The sequence below is a fragment of the Lampetra fluviatilis genome, chromosome 20, assembly GCF_964198595.1.
Source record: "Lampetra fluviatilis chromosome 20, kcLamFluv1.1, whole genome shotgun sequence".
NCBI lineage: Eukaryota > Metazoa > Chordata > Hyperoartia > Petromyzontiformes > Petromyzontidae > Lampetra > Lampetra fluviatilis.
This window is the reverse complement of record NC_136294.1, coordinates 1,694,357-1,709,713: the sequence shown is the minus strand read 5'-3', so window position 1 is coordinate 1,709,713 and position 15,357 is coordinate 1,694,357. Positions and strand designations below refer to the sequence as shown.

General features: G+C 52.9%; 1 protein-coding gene across 15 annotated transcripts in view; it reads right to left on the bottom strand.

The window, feature by feature from the left end:
* LOC144937827 (formin-binding protein 1-like) overlaps positions 1-15,357 on the bottom strand; it is a 70,115-nt gene that overhangs the window by 29,170 nt on the left and 25,588 nt on the right. For 14 of the 15 annotated variants that reach the window (XM_078865331.1, XM_078865317.1, XM_078865318.1 and 11 more), the window contains 7 exons: positions 8,637-8,693; positions 7,083-7,230; positions 3,775-3,837; positions 3,526-3,630; positions 2,216-2,344; positions 1,296-1,442; positions 258-473 (listed from right to left, as the gene is read on the bottom strand). In XM_078865331.1, coding sequence (XP_078721457.1) covers positions 258-473; positions 1,296-1,442; positions 2,216-2,344; positions 3,526-3,630; positions 3,775-3,837; positions 7,083-7,230; positions 8,637-8,693 — 865 coding nt within the window. Of the gene's footprint in view, positions 1-257; positions 474-1,295; positions 1,443-2,215; positions 2,345-3,525; positions 3,631-3,774; positions 3,838-7,082; positions 7,231-8,636; positions 8,694-14,667; positions 14,955-15,357 lie in introns of those variants that run through there. The other variant, XM_078865329.1, reaches the window with a different exon arrangement.

Genomic DNA, 15,357 nt, shown 5'->3' with positions numbered 1-15,357 from the left:
GCCTGGGACCGGTTCACATGACCACCGCTGATGTTGGCCTTGGCCTGGAATTGAACCCTGTCGGTGGGGTTTATAGCGCAGGGCAATAACCACTGCACTACCGCTCCCGCACACCACCGAGCACACGCTAGCGCAACATCGACCACGACCGCAGCCGCCGTTCGTCACGGAGTAACGGCGACGTCCAGACAAACGCTTGTGCCGGGCTGGGTCGCGCGCACGGCACACACACGGGGGGGGGGGGGGGTGGAGCGTACCTTGTGCTTCTTGCCAAACGGCCACAGCTTGGGCTTGCTCTTGGTGATCCCAGGCGCCACGGGCTTGTTGTCGGAGCGTGACACGTCGGGCTTGCTGGAGGACGAGATGCTGCTGTCGGACGGCGTGCGGCTGATGAACTGGCTGTAGTCCTCAAAGTCGACGTCGCTCGGCCTCTCGAAGCCCGACTTGTACGCCTCCACCACCAGGCCAGAGTCCTGCGCGCGAATCGTCCAGCAGCGGATAGATCGGGCTTGCGATTGATGGCTCGACTGTCTTTGTGGTGAAGCTCACGAGGCCACATTCACATCTTGAGAGATGAAGTTTAGCTTTGGGACTTTAACCAATCAATACATCTGTAATTTACGTGCTTAACATCGCCCTCGGTACAGTAGGCATCGATGCACATTACAGCAGAAGGGGAACGGTGCAGGGGCACGGAGCAACGGGGGTGAGAAAGGAAACCCGTCACGACCTCAACGGCGAACACCGACTTGCACGGCCGCGTGGAAAGAGATTTCACAGAAGTGTCGCTGAGAGGAGAGGCGATGTGGCTGGCGCTGCCCCACCGGCGGTGTCACCTTCACACCTGGTACCAATCGGCGTGCGCCGGCACACGCCGTCACGAAAGGCAAAAGCTGCTGGCGGAAACGCGCGGCCATTCAGCTCCGGCCAACGCTCGGTGGCACACGCCAGTGGCCCAACGCTTTGTGGAGGCGAGGGTTGGTGGATCACGCAGAGGTTTGCGAAAGGTCAATATTATCCATAAGAGGTTTTTGTTGGGTTAGATCACGTGAATATAAACGTGTTGTTAAACCGACCACCACCCGACACAGCCAATTAGCGAGGTTCGTCACGTAAACAAAACATGCAATTGGTTAACTAGTTCAGCACACCGGTGTGTTATCGCACGAGCTGGCGCACCGACGACCTTCGGCTGAACGCTCGCGATTCGACGGGGCACGTGTGATGGTCCAAGGGTTACCTACAACAACGACAACAAAACCAAAGCGTCGGCGACATCGGCGAGAGCCCCTCACCTTTTCGGCGCTTATGCTCTCGGCCGCAGACGTCATCTCATCGAGGCACTTGCCCAGGATCGGCATGACTTGCCGGTCGATGTCAGCGAACCGCGTGATCGACTCGGCGATGTTGGATATCCTCCTCTCGTCCATGGCTTGCAGGTCCTGGGAGACGCAAGCCGTGCGTGAAATGTCACCACGCAGCCTCCCCCACCACCCCTCCCGTTAGAAATAAATAAATAAATAAATTTAATCACGCTTGTTTTTGGAGTTCTTTTTACCACGGTGTTTTGCTCGGCCGTCGTTACACACATGCACGCACATGCACACGCACACACACACGCATGCACACGCATGCACACACACGCATGCAGACGCATACACACACACAAAAGGGGTGCTTAGGTTTACTCAGAGACAGTTCGGGGAAACCGTCCGGCTGATTAACTGCTAATGGGCAGCGTTAAACAACGCAAGGGTGGCTATTTACGCTCAAAGTTTACGTCTGGCCGTCCAAGGGGTTTGGATACGAGTTAGCTGCTGTTCAACGCATTAGACTGAACACAAAAAAGACTTTCTTTTGTTAGCAGCTCGACTGGGAACAGAGTGGCCTTGATGCCTCCCTTCCACTTGATTAAGGGGAAGTGAACAACATTAACGGAGGCGTGGATGCGGAGAGAACGTGTTAGGATCTGTGTTCTCTTTTAGTCGGTACCAACAACAACAAAAGAAGAATGCATTCTTTTCATTCTGCTAACAACGTGAAATCCAAACCATTTGACGGCCAGATGTAAACGTTTTCACACAGAACAGAACGGGGACAAGAGACCTTTGGCCAGCAGTGGGACGTTGCTGGCGAACGACAACAACAACAACCACAACAACGCAGCGTTCGACTCGCTGTGTGTGTAGTGAAGTATGAGGCGATCCTGCATCACCTGGAAGACCTTGGGCATGACGGTGAAGTAGTGCTGGTTCTGCTCCTCGTTAAACTTCTGCAGCTGTGCCGCATACTCGCTCTTGCAGTCCTCAGCCATCTGCATCCGCTGGTTCGACTGCGTCCGCGCCTACATGGACCGGACACGTGACGAGGATGCGTCGTCGATTCATCGCGACGCTTCGAGTGTAAAGCGCGCGGTCGAACCGCGCGAGAATACAAATTTTTTATGGGTTCATGTGACCCCTGGAGCCACTGGTGGATAATCTGACAGCATATTTGGATAGCAGACAGCACAGTTTGATAGCATGAACATTCCTCTATCGCGTGGTGTTGTTGATGGTGGTGGCTGCGGCGTGATGTTCCATCTCACGGCGGGTCACAGACCACCCAACTCCCCCGTGGTCTGGTCTGGCAAACGCTCCTCCGCGCTCTGACGGCACACAGATGGGGCCTTTCGGCATCATCTCCCAACGCCGGGGGTTGCGCAGGGGGGGGGAGAGTGTGCGCAAGCCCTTTAAAACGGCGCACGCTGTGTGGTCCGCGCAAGTGAAGCGCCAACTCCACAGTCGAGCGTAAATACGGCACGCAGTACGAACGCACCGCCGCCAGAATAGACCGGTCCTATTCATCCTATTCATCGGCAACGATCTAACCACTGCTGCAATGAGGTCTCCCCAAGCCGTCTGGATCTCTCACGGCCCTGCGACGGAACAATCCATCGAGCAGCTGCGTGCGAGCCAACTCCATCGCTCCCAACTCCATGATGGGCATCCTCTGGAGCATGCGGCTCAACTATTTGCACAATTCCTACTCTAATAGAAGAGGAAAGCATTTCATCAGTGTGCGTCACCTGCTGTGACATGGGTCAGAAACACTGTGTGGGCCACCGATAAAATCGAAGTTGTAAGAACACCGGCGTGTGTGTGTACGTATGTTGAACTTCTTTCGCGCCGTATGTAGCCGTCCGTACTATTTAGAAGTGCAGGGGAAGGACTAAACACAAAAAGCAGTTCCAAGGAAATTAGTTTTCAATCTAGATCATTTAAAAGTGCATATCTCCAGTGGCTTCCTGATATCAGAAGAGCGTTCCAGACGGCCGCAAAAGCGCATCTGAAAATGCGCGATGCAGTGACCGTCTTTGTTGGATGGCCAGCCAAAAGCCGCCGCTGGGAGGATGCCGGATAGCGTTGTGATTTGCGAGCAGAGCCCCGTATCGGCGGTGGTGGCGCTGGAGGTGGCAGCGTCGGTCAAACCCCCCGCGCCGGTGTCCGCCCGCTGCCACCGCCGCCGAACTGAACCCGAGCGTACCTTCTCCACGTCGGCCTTCGTCACGTTGATGTCGTTGTCCATCTTTTCGAAGTGCTGCAGCGCCCTCTCGGCCTCCTTGCACTCCCTCTCGAACTTCTTCTTGGTCTGCGATCGTCACGAGATGGTCGCGCACACTGATGCTGGTCCGTCCCGATGCCATCGCCGTTGCCGACGCCGCCGAGCGTCACCGCGGAGGCCGACGGCGGCGTCGCGATGGAAAGTTGTGTGGGCGAAGGGACGGGCACTCACCGACTCGAGCTGCTTCCAGCATCCCTCCAGATGCTGCTGTGCTTTCCTGCCGTCGTTCAGTTGCTGCGAACACCAAGAAACACACGAAGAGGAGACGCCGCCAGAAGACACGACGGAGCACGTTAAACAGAATAATCAGAATCTTTATTTTAGACTGGAGGAATACAATGAGCGATACAGCTCTTGTTCACAGATGTCCAGTAAGCGAGAAACTTGCATGACGACGCGAAACAACAATTTATCGTCATTTCAAACAAAACGCCAGGAAGACCCCAAGATGCAAAGCGGTTTGACTGTGCAGCACCGGAGAATTCTTAAACGACAAATAGAAAACTGGAATTCTGATGCCGTCGGAGTGTTTGTGTAACCGCCTTTTGTCGATCAGCTTCTGGATGTAGGCCTGCACGTGCCGTTTCAGTCGTCGCGGGTGGCATGACCACACTTCCGCACGCCGATCAATATGGGTTGTGGACGGAAAAATTCCAGAAGCTGTTTGGATGTCATTCCCCCACTGATGTTCGCCAGCAGCTTTTATTTAAAGTGGGGAAACTCCGCGCCAGTTCCAACTTCCTTTGAGTGGCATCGGCAGTAGTTGTACAGCGGCTGTTTGGCTGCCGCAGAATTACTGACGAAACCTCGGCACATCATCAGCGGGGTTCGTTTGCCGTAAAGACGGAAAAACAATTCTCAGGGGAGCATCAATTCACGCTCCCCCGGAACGGTCACAATTCAGGCTCGTGAATCGACTCAAGAATATAGCGGCATTAATCGCTAGTTAATATCAACTAGATTAACTAGATAGGAATAACCGGCGATCAGTGGACGCAGCATAGACGACTAATACATATGGACGAGAAACATGGACGTTTACAAAAAAGTTTAACAAATGCTGAAAAGTGCACAAAGAAGCTTGGAGAGATGCAAGCTTGGAACTGCATTGAGAGGAAGAGAGAGGGTGAATGTTTCTTCCCGGCAGAAACAAACAACATCCATCAACCGATGTCAAAATAGCTCCAGCAGAAGCAGTGCACTGAGGATGTCATTTAAGGACGGACAAAACGTTGCAGAATGTTGGAAGAGTCGGAGGAAGTATCACGAAACTCATAACTTACGACAATACTTCCCTTCATCAGTGAAAACTTTCTCACGTACGAAAATAACAAATCCATGCAAAATGTGAGGCTTCTGTTTTGGTTGCACGCCATAAACCAGCGGGCACATGGTGGAGATGATGACTGTTTGTGAGACCATGGGGAGCAGAGGCTCGCGAGGGAAGTCCACAAATACCTCCGTCTCAAAATTAACTGCAAGTTCGCTCAGCGTCGTCACCTCTGCTGCGGTAAACCAAGGCTGTCTGTTAAGGCCTTCGGTGAACTTCTTCTACCAAGCGGGAGGTCACTCCTTCTCTTCAACTGCCTCCGTGGTATGGCACTCATTTCTATACCAAGCCATCCGTGCTACAGACTCCCTGCACCTATTCAAGTCCAGGTTCAAGACCACTGTCATCTCTGCCTCTGACCGTCTCGTTTTCTTTCGTAAAATTGAACTTTATTTAGACAGTGGAAGGACAATATATACACATTTCGATTTAAAGCTTTCGTGACTGCAGGGATTCATCTTCTTGGTTCTTTCGGTAAAGTCACGTAGAAGGGAAATAATAAAATAATAAAAATAAAACAATCAAATAGAACAGGTCTGTCGGAAAGACAGCGTCATTCAGACGCTGTCTTTCCGACAGACCTGTTCTTCACCTGAGGACAGCTGCTTGCGTTGTGGCCGAAACGTCGTGAGAATTATTTTATTATGTTTTATTTGTATTATTTTATTATTTCCCTTCTACGTCACTTTACCGAAAGAACCAAGAAGATGAATATATACACAATTTGTGGCTTTCCCTCGCCGCCCTCTCTCACAGGTGATCAATCTGTGACCCTGGAATTAATTTGAATCTAGGGTGGCTTGAAACCCGCGCTTAACCCGACCGCGATGCAGAGATGAAAGTGAGGGATTGTGGGTAGAGGCCGAGGAAAAGTCCAGTGGCAGGGGCGGCCACTGAAATCCTCCTCCTCACACGTTCGTCGTAATCCGTGTGGGGAATTTGCCGAGCGTACGAATGGAATGCAGAGTCCGACAGTTGGAATAAAGGCACTCTGCAACGCAATCGGAACTTTTGGACAATCATTTAGTGTCCGTCATGGGCCCTCTTGCTGACCGAATTTCCCCGGCCTCTACCCACAATTCCCTCACTTCCATGTCTGCACCGCGAGCGGGCGCAACGGCGTGGGCTTGGCAGACTCAACGTGGGCCTCCCCATTGCCACTTGTGCCTCCCCGCCCCCCGCCCCCCCACCAAAACAAGATCAAAATCATTCCCACACGCTCTGTAAACGGTCAACATCCACACCGTTTCAGAACCTGCAAACAAGGGGAGGCGATTCACCAAAGCCACTCCCTTACAACTACAAGCTTACGAAAATGTCGCTCGGTCACCGTAAACTTTACATTGTTTGGCTGCTATGAATGTCCACGTGATAAGCCACTCCCTTGAGCAATCATTTGTGGCCAGGTTGCTTCTGAAAAACTAGCTAACAGCTCAGTTTAATTTGTATATTAATTTAGAGTGATTTGTTTACCTTTCCTATACTTCGCCCTCTTATCGTGTTATTTGTTTCGTTTAGTTGTTGTAGCGTCCTGACTACGTGCCGTTACTGCACACCCGTGAAAAAGAGCTTCACAGCTCATCGGATTCCTCCGCTACGAAAATTCATGTCCTGATTCTGAACTTAAAAAATTGCCACCGTCGGTCAAGCGACACGAGCGGCGCCCGCCTTGTTCTCACCACGGCCGTGGAAAGCGAAGTGGCGCCAAGTCCGGAGCGAGCGCTCACACCCCCAACGCGCACACCGCAGAAACCGTGCACCGTGGGTCATGAATCTCTCTCCGCCCCACCACACGCCCGCCCCCCTGCGCAGCGTCGAGCTTTGCACGGCGGTGTAACCTTAACCTGCCACTTGTGTTATCCGCGGCTGGAAATTGGACCGAGTTGAAGCTGACTCAAAGAGTTGTGACCGGACAGCCACAGAGCAGCGCAGCTGCGCACAGCGGTCTAACCTGACGAGTTTAGTATGTATGTTGAACTTCATCCGCACCGGACGTAGCCGACCACGCTAATCTTGCACTAATGGATGTATGCCTGACACCTCGCACAGGATGGCGTCGGTCGTTCATATTCTGCGTCGTGTGCTCCACTGCCGGGTGAAGGCCGGCACCGTGCGGCGTCGGCTATCAGGGGTGGGAGGTCACACGCACCGTCTTGCGCTCCTGCTTGAGCTCCTGCACGTATGCCAGCACCTCGCGCAGGATGGCGCCGTTCATGTTCTCGGCGATCACCTCGTGCTGCCCCGCATAGTCGTTCAGCTCCGTGAGCACCGCCACGAAGGCGCGGCACACCGAGAACCTACGTGGGCGGCACACCGAGAAAACCTGCGTGGGCAAACGCGCGACTCGGGGGTCGGGTGGGGTCGCGATGGGTTTGTGACGCACAGCGCTTCACCTTACGCGACTTCGGTGCTCCGCTCTCTTGAATTGCTACTCTGAATCGCGATCATTCATGGATTCACTGGGGAGAGAGTGATGTAGGGAGACTATTGCTGCACACGAACGCGACAATAAAAACAACGGTGAAGCTGACAGCAAAAATTTACTTGAATTGAATCGCTACTGTCAACCGTGATCATTCATGGAATCACGGGGGAGAGGACAAATCGTTGCACGCACGCTCCCCAGATTTAAATGCTAATGTTTCCTCTGGCTTGACGGAAGCAATGAGACGGACTGACACACGAGGCCGTACCTCGCAAGGGTCGTGCGCGTCGGTGATGTTTTTTTGTTTCCCCAGTTCCTTATCAACTGTGAGTGATTTGTACGTGGCAGGAAACGGGAGTGGCTCGAACCCCAAACCCCCATGCCTGCCGCGACAGCGCTCGCAAATCTTCAGGTCATGAATCCATTCGTTTTGATAAAGACTTGAAAGTGTGTATTTATAGCGCCTCGCTGATAGGCTGCGCGCCCATCAGCGACAGCCGATAAATTAAACATTGGGGATAAGCTGCGGCAGGCACGAGGTGAGAGCTGCGACGTGATGACGGTAACGTCACCGGTGCGTTCGCGTGTTAGGGTGCCGCTCGGTATTTAGATTTGTTACTTTTAAAGGTCACGCCTCCTGGATGCATTCAGTTGCCGGTTCAACCGAAGCCGCTGCGAGTTTAAAAGAGAACCCCTCGATATTTTACCGGTTGTTGCTCAAAGAAGTTGACAAATGCATTGCAGCAAAGTGCACGCAGACAATGTTGAGACATGCAAATTGAACTGAACTATTAAACTTGTTTTTATTTTACCAGGTAAGGCCCACTGAGCTATGTAGGCCTTTTTCAGAAGCAACCTTGCGACAAAAGATAGCTCAAAAAAGTGACTTATCATCACGTGGAAATGGAAAGCATCCAAATATTCGAAACTCATGTTGATTCCAAATCTGGAGGGAAAAACTGGAGGACCCGGAGAAAAATCCACGTGACCACGGGAAGAACACGCAAACTCCAAATGTGCAGCAGGCGTCAGGGTCGGGATAGAACCCATGACCTCCCGAATACCAGGCGAGGTAGTTAACATTTCGCCACTGTTGGGGCCCTTATTAAGAGTGGATCCTTAGCAACCTGTAAATGTCAATGGATTAGAATGACATTTTCGGCAGTTGACTTTTACAATAATTGCAGCAAATTGAGAGGAGGGTGTGCGTTTCAAGTAAACTGAAACTTCACTTTTCCACATGCCTACCGAGTAGCACCCTAACGTATACATGCATACCTGTTCTCATCCTCCTCCTTAGAATTTTTCTTCGACTGATATTTTTTCGTGAGATTCCTGCACACACACACGCGCGCACGTACAAAGACAACACACACACAGGTATAACTTTTAAATACAAAGGGCAAAATGTGACATTTGAACAGTTCAGTATGACACCCACGCGAGTTTGATTTAATGCTACATCATTGAATGTCAAGGAACGCAACGCATGAAGGAAGAACACGTCCACCAGGGAGATGAAGTGATGAAATCCTTAAAGTGCGGGCAAAATGTGGATTGTTACGCAGCAGAAACGAGATTACGAGTGCTCAGGGGAGCTTTCATCCAGCGGCGGATTGCTCATGGCCGATCGATAATGGCGATGATGACAACGATACTTGGAACAGCCTCACCGAAAGGGCATGTGGAACAGTCACACAGTTTCTCGCCCGGTGACGACCAATCGCCTTTCATCGGCGCTCAAAATTGGGCCTACAAACGGACGATATCGGCAACACATCTTGAAACCGACGTACGGCAAAAGCACGAGCGTGGTGGCTAACCCCAAGCCTCATATCCAGAGGAAACACTCAGGACTTCCTGGAGAGCCGTGCGTCCCATCGTGAGTTGTTATCGCGGCCCGCGACGGGGTGCCAAGCAAGACAAACGCGGTGGAAACGCTGTTCCGACTGCCACTGGGATAAACGCCTACGGCTCGTAATAGCTACAGCCCTCAGTATGAATCTACTGGTGGATGAGGGACTATCCGATGTGGCTGGATCAGCTAAACTACCTTGCCCGGTATGCAGGCGTTCGCGGGTTCGATCACAACCCTGATGCTTTGTGATTTGGAGTTTGCATGTTCACTCTCCCTGTGGTCACGTCGATATTTCTCAGGATCCTCCGGTTTTTCCCTCCACATTTAGCATTAGCGTGCGTTTAGAGTATTTGGCTGCTATGAATTTCCAAGTGATGAGCCACTTCTTTGAGCTATCATTCGTGATAGCCAGGTCACTTCTGAAAAAGAGCTACACAGCTCAGTGGGCCTTACCTGGTAAAGTAAAAATAGTTTTAGTTTAGTTTCGAAGGGGTAAGATCTCGTGCGGCCGCAGGCTGTGTAAGAGATCAAGTCATGGGGGCCCGCATCCAGCCCTCCACCGCTCGACAACTTACGCCCACGACTCGACATCCCAAGGTCGCGCGCTCCCCAGAGCCCCACTCGGTGAGAACAGCGATAAAATTCCCTCGCCGTGTCCTGGGAGCCGGGAACAAAGTTAAGCGCCGGCAATAAATATCGTCGCGGCGTAAAAAAATGGGTCGCTCTCGAGAGCGAGCGAGGGGCCCCGCTCTCCTCGCTCCGCACGTTAGCGGAGCGACGACAACCGACGATGACGACGAGCGCGCGAGGGAGATGGGGGGGGGCGGCAGCGCGGGATGAGAGCGAGTTGTGGGCAGACGGCGGCGTATCGCTGCAAACGATCGCACGCTCCCCACCGTCGCCGACCAGACAGACGGTTTGGAGATTTCCACGTCTGGAACGAAAGACGCCTTCAGCTGCTTTTATGGACAATATCAGCGGCAGCAGCGGAGGTTTTCCTTAAATGGGCGGCAGCAGTAGCTGCGGCGTCCAGGAAATGCAGTTGCTGGTGTCAAAAAGTGCATTCCTACTGCGCCGCAGGCGACGCGCCGTGAGACCAGGAAATCTCCCTTCGGAATGTTCTTACAGCTAGCATTGCACTACCCTGTGCAAGAGAAGAACCCTCTGCTTACTCAATGCCCACCACCGGAGGTGTTTAGCATTGAAATACTTTAATTTTGTTGAGAATGTACCAAAGACAAATGTTCCCCGCGTAGCATTAACAGGCTGATGGGGCAAGTGCTGTTAGCCGGTACGGCACACGAGGGGGGTGGGTGGCCAGCACCACGCTCAGCCGCCTTTGTCTCCCCTGTAGCGATGTTTACACATCGCACCGGGTACTCATTTTAGGCTGAGTCTACCTAGAGGAGGCCCAGGACCGATTCAGATAATCGTCACTGGTGTTGGTCATGAGTAGGAATCGAACTCGGGTCGCTGGGTACGTTCTGAATCATGCGCATAGGAATCAATTATTATTTATAAAACAAACCGGACTGTGACAACAGATGGACGACCACACTTGAGAATCCGCTTACTCATCGGTGGTTGAAACTTGGAGTCAAACCCTGGTTCCGGTGGCGGGCGGCTCAATTGGCTGCAACGCGAGCACAACGAGCCCCGTGGGGGAAGTAACAGGGACATCCTCAAAATCAAGAACAAGTTTTTTTCTTGCTGTTGTTGTTGTTGTTGCAAATAAATAATAATACAGTTGGCCGGGCTCCTGACGATTAAAATCAATCGGCGGTTCCGTTTCCGTCGTCGTCGTGCATTCGAGAGCAAACCGGAAAATCCGCTTCGCTGGCACAGCCGATTTCTGCAAAAAGGAAGCACAAGCGTGTGCGCAAAGCGATCGTGGGGCAAGGTTTGCCGGAGCGCCACTGAACGTGCGTGCGGGCGGGCGGTCTGTCAACTGCGACGAAGCAATCCCAGCCCGAGCCACCGTGGCGCTCGGTAGAACAAAAGGGGCAACGCCTTGTAAGACGAGCGTCACCACGCTCTGGCCGATCACGTGTCCCGGGGGAGCTATTTTTGCTTTCGCCATTAAGTCACTGCCGCTTCTGCGGTCCGACGAGCCGCCCCCAGCTGCCCATGGGCACCTCTGCCGCTGCCCCTGCCCCTACTGCTGCTGCCCGTCCTGAGTTGGTGGTGTTTGGCAAAATAAAATGAACGCTGCATTTGAATTTAAAATAAACACACGCACGTACACACACGCAATGTACAGCATCAAAGGTGCAGCCCTGCAATTGCTCGCTCACTCTCCTGCCAGCAGGAAGGGGCCTCCACTAGATAGAGCTCTAGACAGCCTTTCTTAGCTGGGCTGGGGCAGCTATGCACGTGTCTGCCTGCAATCCAGCGCTGTCGAGGCAGCAGCGAGGGTTGGTGGATCGCCGCACAGACGGGGAGGAGCCCGTACCTCCGGCTCGCCAAGAGAAAACGGAATAGAGCAAGTGGACTAATGGCCATCTGTTTATTCCATCTGTGTGCAGGGATAGAGCGTTGCCCTCTTCCCTTTCGTGGGTTTCCTCCGAGCGCTCCGGTTTCCTCCCACGCGTATAACAATTGTCTGAAAACATCTTAAAATGTAAAACCCAATGCGGGGACCCTGGATAAGTAAGTGATGATTTAGTACTATTACGTAAAGGGAATTTGACCGACTCTTGCACGTTGCCCAGCCGTACTGAAAGCTGTGGGACTACCCACAATTTACCCCACCACACGCGACGTGCCGCTCGATTACTGCAGTGTAACACACGCATACTGCTGTGCGGATAGAGGCAAAGGTGAGGACTTGCCCAGGCAAATACAAAGATCCCTCACATAACCTTAACAGACTGTTGGGGCAAGTGCTGTTAGCGAGCACCTACGAAAGGCCGGCATAGCACACGAGGGGGTGGGTGGTGAACACCACCTCCGGCCACCTTTGTCACCCCAGTGGCGATGTTTGCACACCGCGCCAGGTACTCCTTTGAGGCTGAGCCGACCTCGGGGAGGCCAAGGACTGATTCAGATAATTATCGTCACTTTTGTTGGCCATGAGCGGGAATCGAACTCGGATCGCCGGGTTCGTCGCGCAGCACGCTAACCACTACGCCACGGCTCCCCGTGTGGCACCACCAACACAAAAACACACAAGCGAGCGGGCGCGGTCATAAAGCGACGTAACGCTATACGTAACGCTATACGCGTGGACGGTTTATTTTCGGTGCTTCCCCCGCCGCGCAGAATGCGTCCGCGCAATTCCGTCCCCAACGATGCGTCTCGTCGTCCGGCGCGCCCAGCCACCACATGGCCCCGAGGATCGCAGGCAATGCGACGGGAATGCAAAAACCGCGGCCGCCCCCCCCCCTTCTCCCTCCAGAAGGTCAAAACCAGGGGTCGAGGCAACACCTATCACAACCACCACCACCACCACCTGCTGCCCCCCTCTTCTCATGACAGTCGCGACAACCTCGTTGTTGTCATCGTCACGAGCATCAGTGGTGTTCTATCCACCGCTACGAGGGCTCCCGCCCGAGTATCGGAGAGTTGTGGGAAGCGTCATCGTCATCATCGTCGTCGTCGCCAAACCACTTGTGAAGGTCTCCCCAAGCTGTCGCCACCACCACTCGCTCGCGGTGCTGCGACGTAGCGATCCGCCTGGCACCTGCTGCACAGAAACTGATTTGATCGCTCCATCTCCGCTGCGGATGTACTATCTCGGGCGGGTTCCAATCGTTGGCTTCCATTCCATCATTGTTTTTGACCGTCCATCGGCCCAGCATCGCTTCCACCAAGAGCCCATTTACTTTTATTCTATAATCCATGCGCTTCCCCCTCTGTATCTCAATGAAATTCCAAACTTGCATCTCTCCATGCTTCTTTGCACAAAGTTCAGTCCCAACCCCCTCAAAAAGTCCAAGTAATTTTCTGCTTCAAAGAACACTGAGACGCCGCTCACCTCCTGTTCACAGCCCTGAGCCAGAATTTCCACGGAGGTAGTGGTAGTAATTCCAAGTTCCTATGGTGTGTAGGCGAATCTCTAAATTGGACCAACGCTGTTCACTTCCCTATGAAGCAACGCTCAACTCTCTAAGCGGACTTAAAAACTTAACCTCCATTTTCTATTTCGGTTCCTTTTATATTTTCGGAGTAACGGGAAGTTGTGATTCATTTTCCTTTTGAATGAGTAACACCGTTGGCAAAGTCAAGTGGATCCCATTAGTGGTGCCCATTAGCGAAATGGGTGCCCCGCTTTTGAATGAGTAACACCCTTGGCAAAGTGACGTGGTGACCATCAGGATTCCTGGCAGATCACCGTGCGCCTGTGGACATGGAATGAAATCGGTTGATCCATGCTGCACGCAACGAACTCCGAGTGGGCCATCGCACATCACCGGTCTGATATTAATCGGCGCCAGCACGACGAGACGCTTTGTCAGAATCCACGCTTTGCGAAACATTCCGGGAACATGGCAGAAAAATAATAACGTCGACTCAACGTTGCCATTATCGCCATAGCATGTATTTATAACCAGGCGGGAGGGAGCCGGGTGAGACTGATGACCCGCCCATACTGAACATCTGTGAACAAGAGCTTCACAGCTCATCGGATTCCTCCAGTCTAAATAAAGATTCTGAGCGGAGTAAAAATATATTTTGAAACAGAGATCTGAATGAACGATTAACTGAGTAAGAATCAGATTAGTTGTATACGACTAATCTCACAATCTAGTCCATGTTGGCTGGACTACACTGAAAACTGAAGTACAACATTGGATGTGACCGTATTTGCAATGGTCTTACCGTTTTTAATACCAATAACTCATAATGTCGGGGGGTGGGTGGGTTCCTGCTACATTGGAATGATTGGCCGGTTCGTTCCATTCATGGTTGGATTTGTGGGGGGAATCCGGCACACACGGGAAAGAGCCCACAACGCGAAGGAGAGAAATAACACTCAAAGCTCTGCACAGATGGATTCGATCCACTGCTGTATCGCCACCTCGTGGCCACTCCACAGACCCCGAGCCTTAGAATTCCCGGTATTCCCAGACAGTCTACCCTCCGGGAATTCCCGAGCTGTGCGTAGCATTATGTCGCCGTCACGTACACGCACGTTGAACTTCTTTTGCACTGTACGTAGCCAACCGTGCTAATCGGAGGTGCGGGGGGGGGGAAGACAAACTAACACCATCAACGTCAGCCACGATCCGTCCACTGCCGAACAAAGGCCTCCCCCCCTAAGCCGTCGCCATCTCTCACGGCTCCCGCGACGACGCGGCAACCCGAGCGGCACCCGCCGAACGAACCAAGCAAGCGCGTCGAAGCAAGGAGAGGAGACAGGAATGAAGCCATTGCAGACGTGATCAATAAACTGAGACGAAAAATATAGGAAGGACATAGCAAGGTCTCTAATGTGTGTTTGGGTCGTACCGCGTGGCGTAACCGCGGGTCGTGCCGGGCGCTGTTCAGCACGATGCCCGTCGCTTTGCCCCGCGTGTGGAGACCTTCATGAGGAAATTCATTCAACTCGGTTCCTAACGAAGCTCCCGCCACACTTGGCGAAACTGAACGTCGGGCATCATGCCGGTGTGGCAACAACTCATATCGGAGAACCGTACAGTACGAGCATGAACACCACCTACGTAGTAAAAAAAAATCACGAATAATAAATAAAACATCCAAATCCCTTATCGCCGAGCACTTTGCTTATTAGAACACAGCAGCAGCAGCAGCGGTGGCAGCAGCTTGAGCGTAGCGCGAGCGGCCAGCTGCAGCCCGTACCACGGGCGGGGCGGCGGAACGTGTGACGCCCCCTGGGCACAGCGAGAGGCCTCGGCCTCTCGTTGTGCCCACCATGAGATCTTCCAGCGAGGAGGAGGAGGCGTCTCCTTCGCGCGCCGGAACCATTACCGCGATTGCCCGCTCATCGCGAGAGCGGCTGTCAGCAAGCATCGCGCACGAGCGGGTTACACGCACGCGTGTTTGTGTGTGTGTACGCAGTTGGGCGTGGTGCTGGGCACCCACCCCCCTCGTGTGCCGTGCCGGCCTTCATAGGTGCTACTCACTAACAGCACTTGCCCCAACAGTCTGTTAAGGCTATACAGGGAATATTTGTCTTTG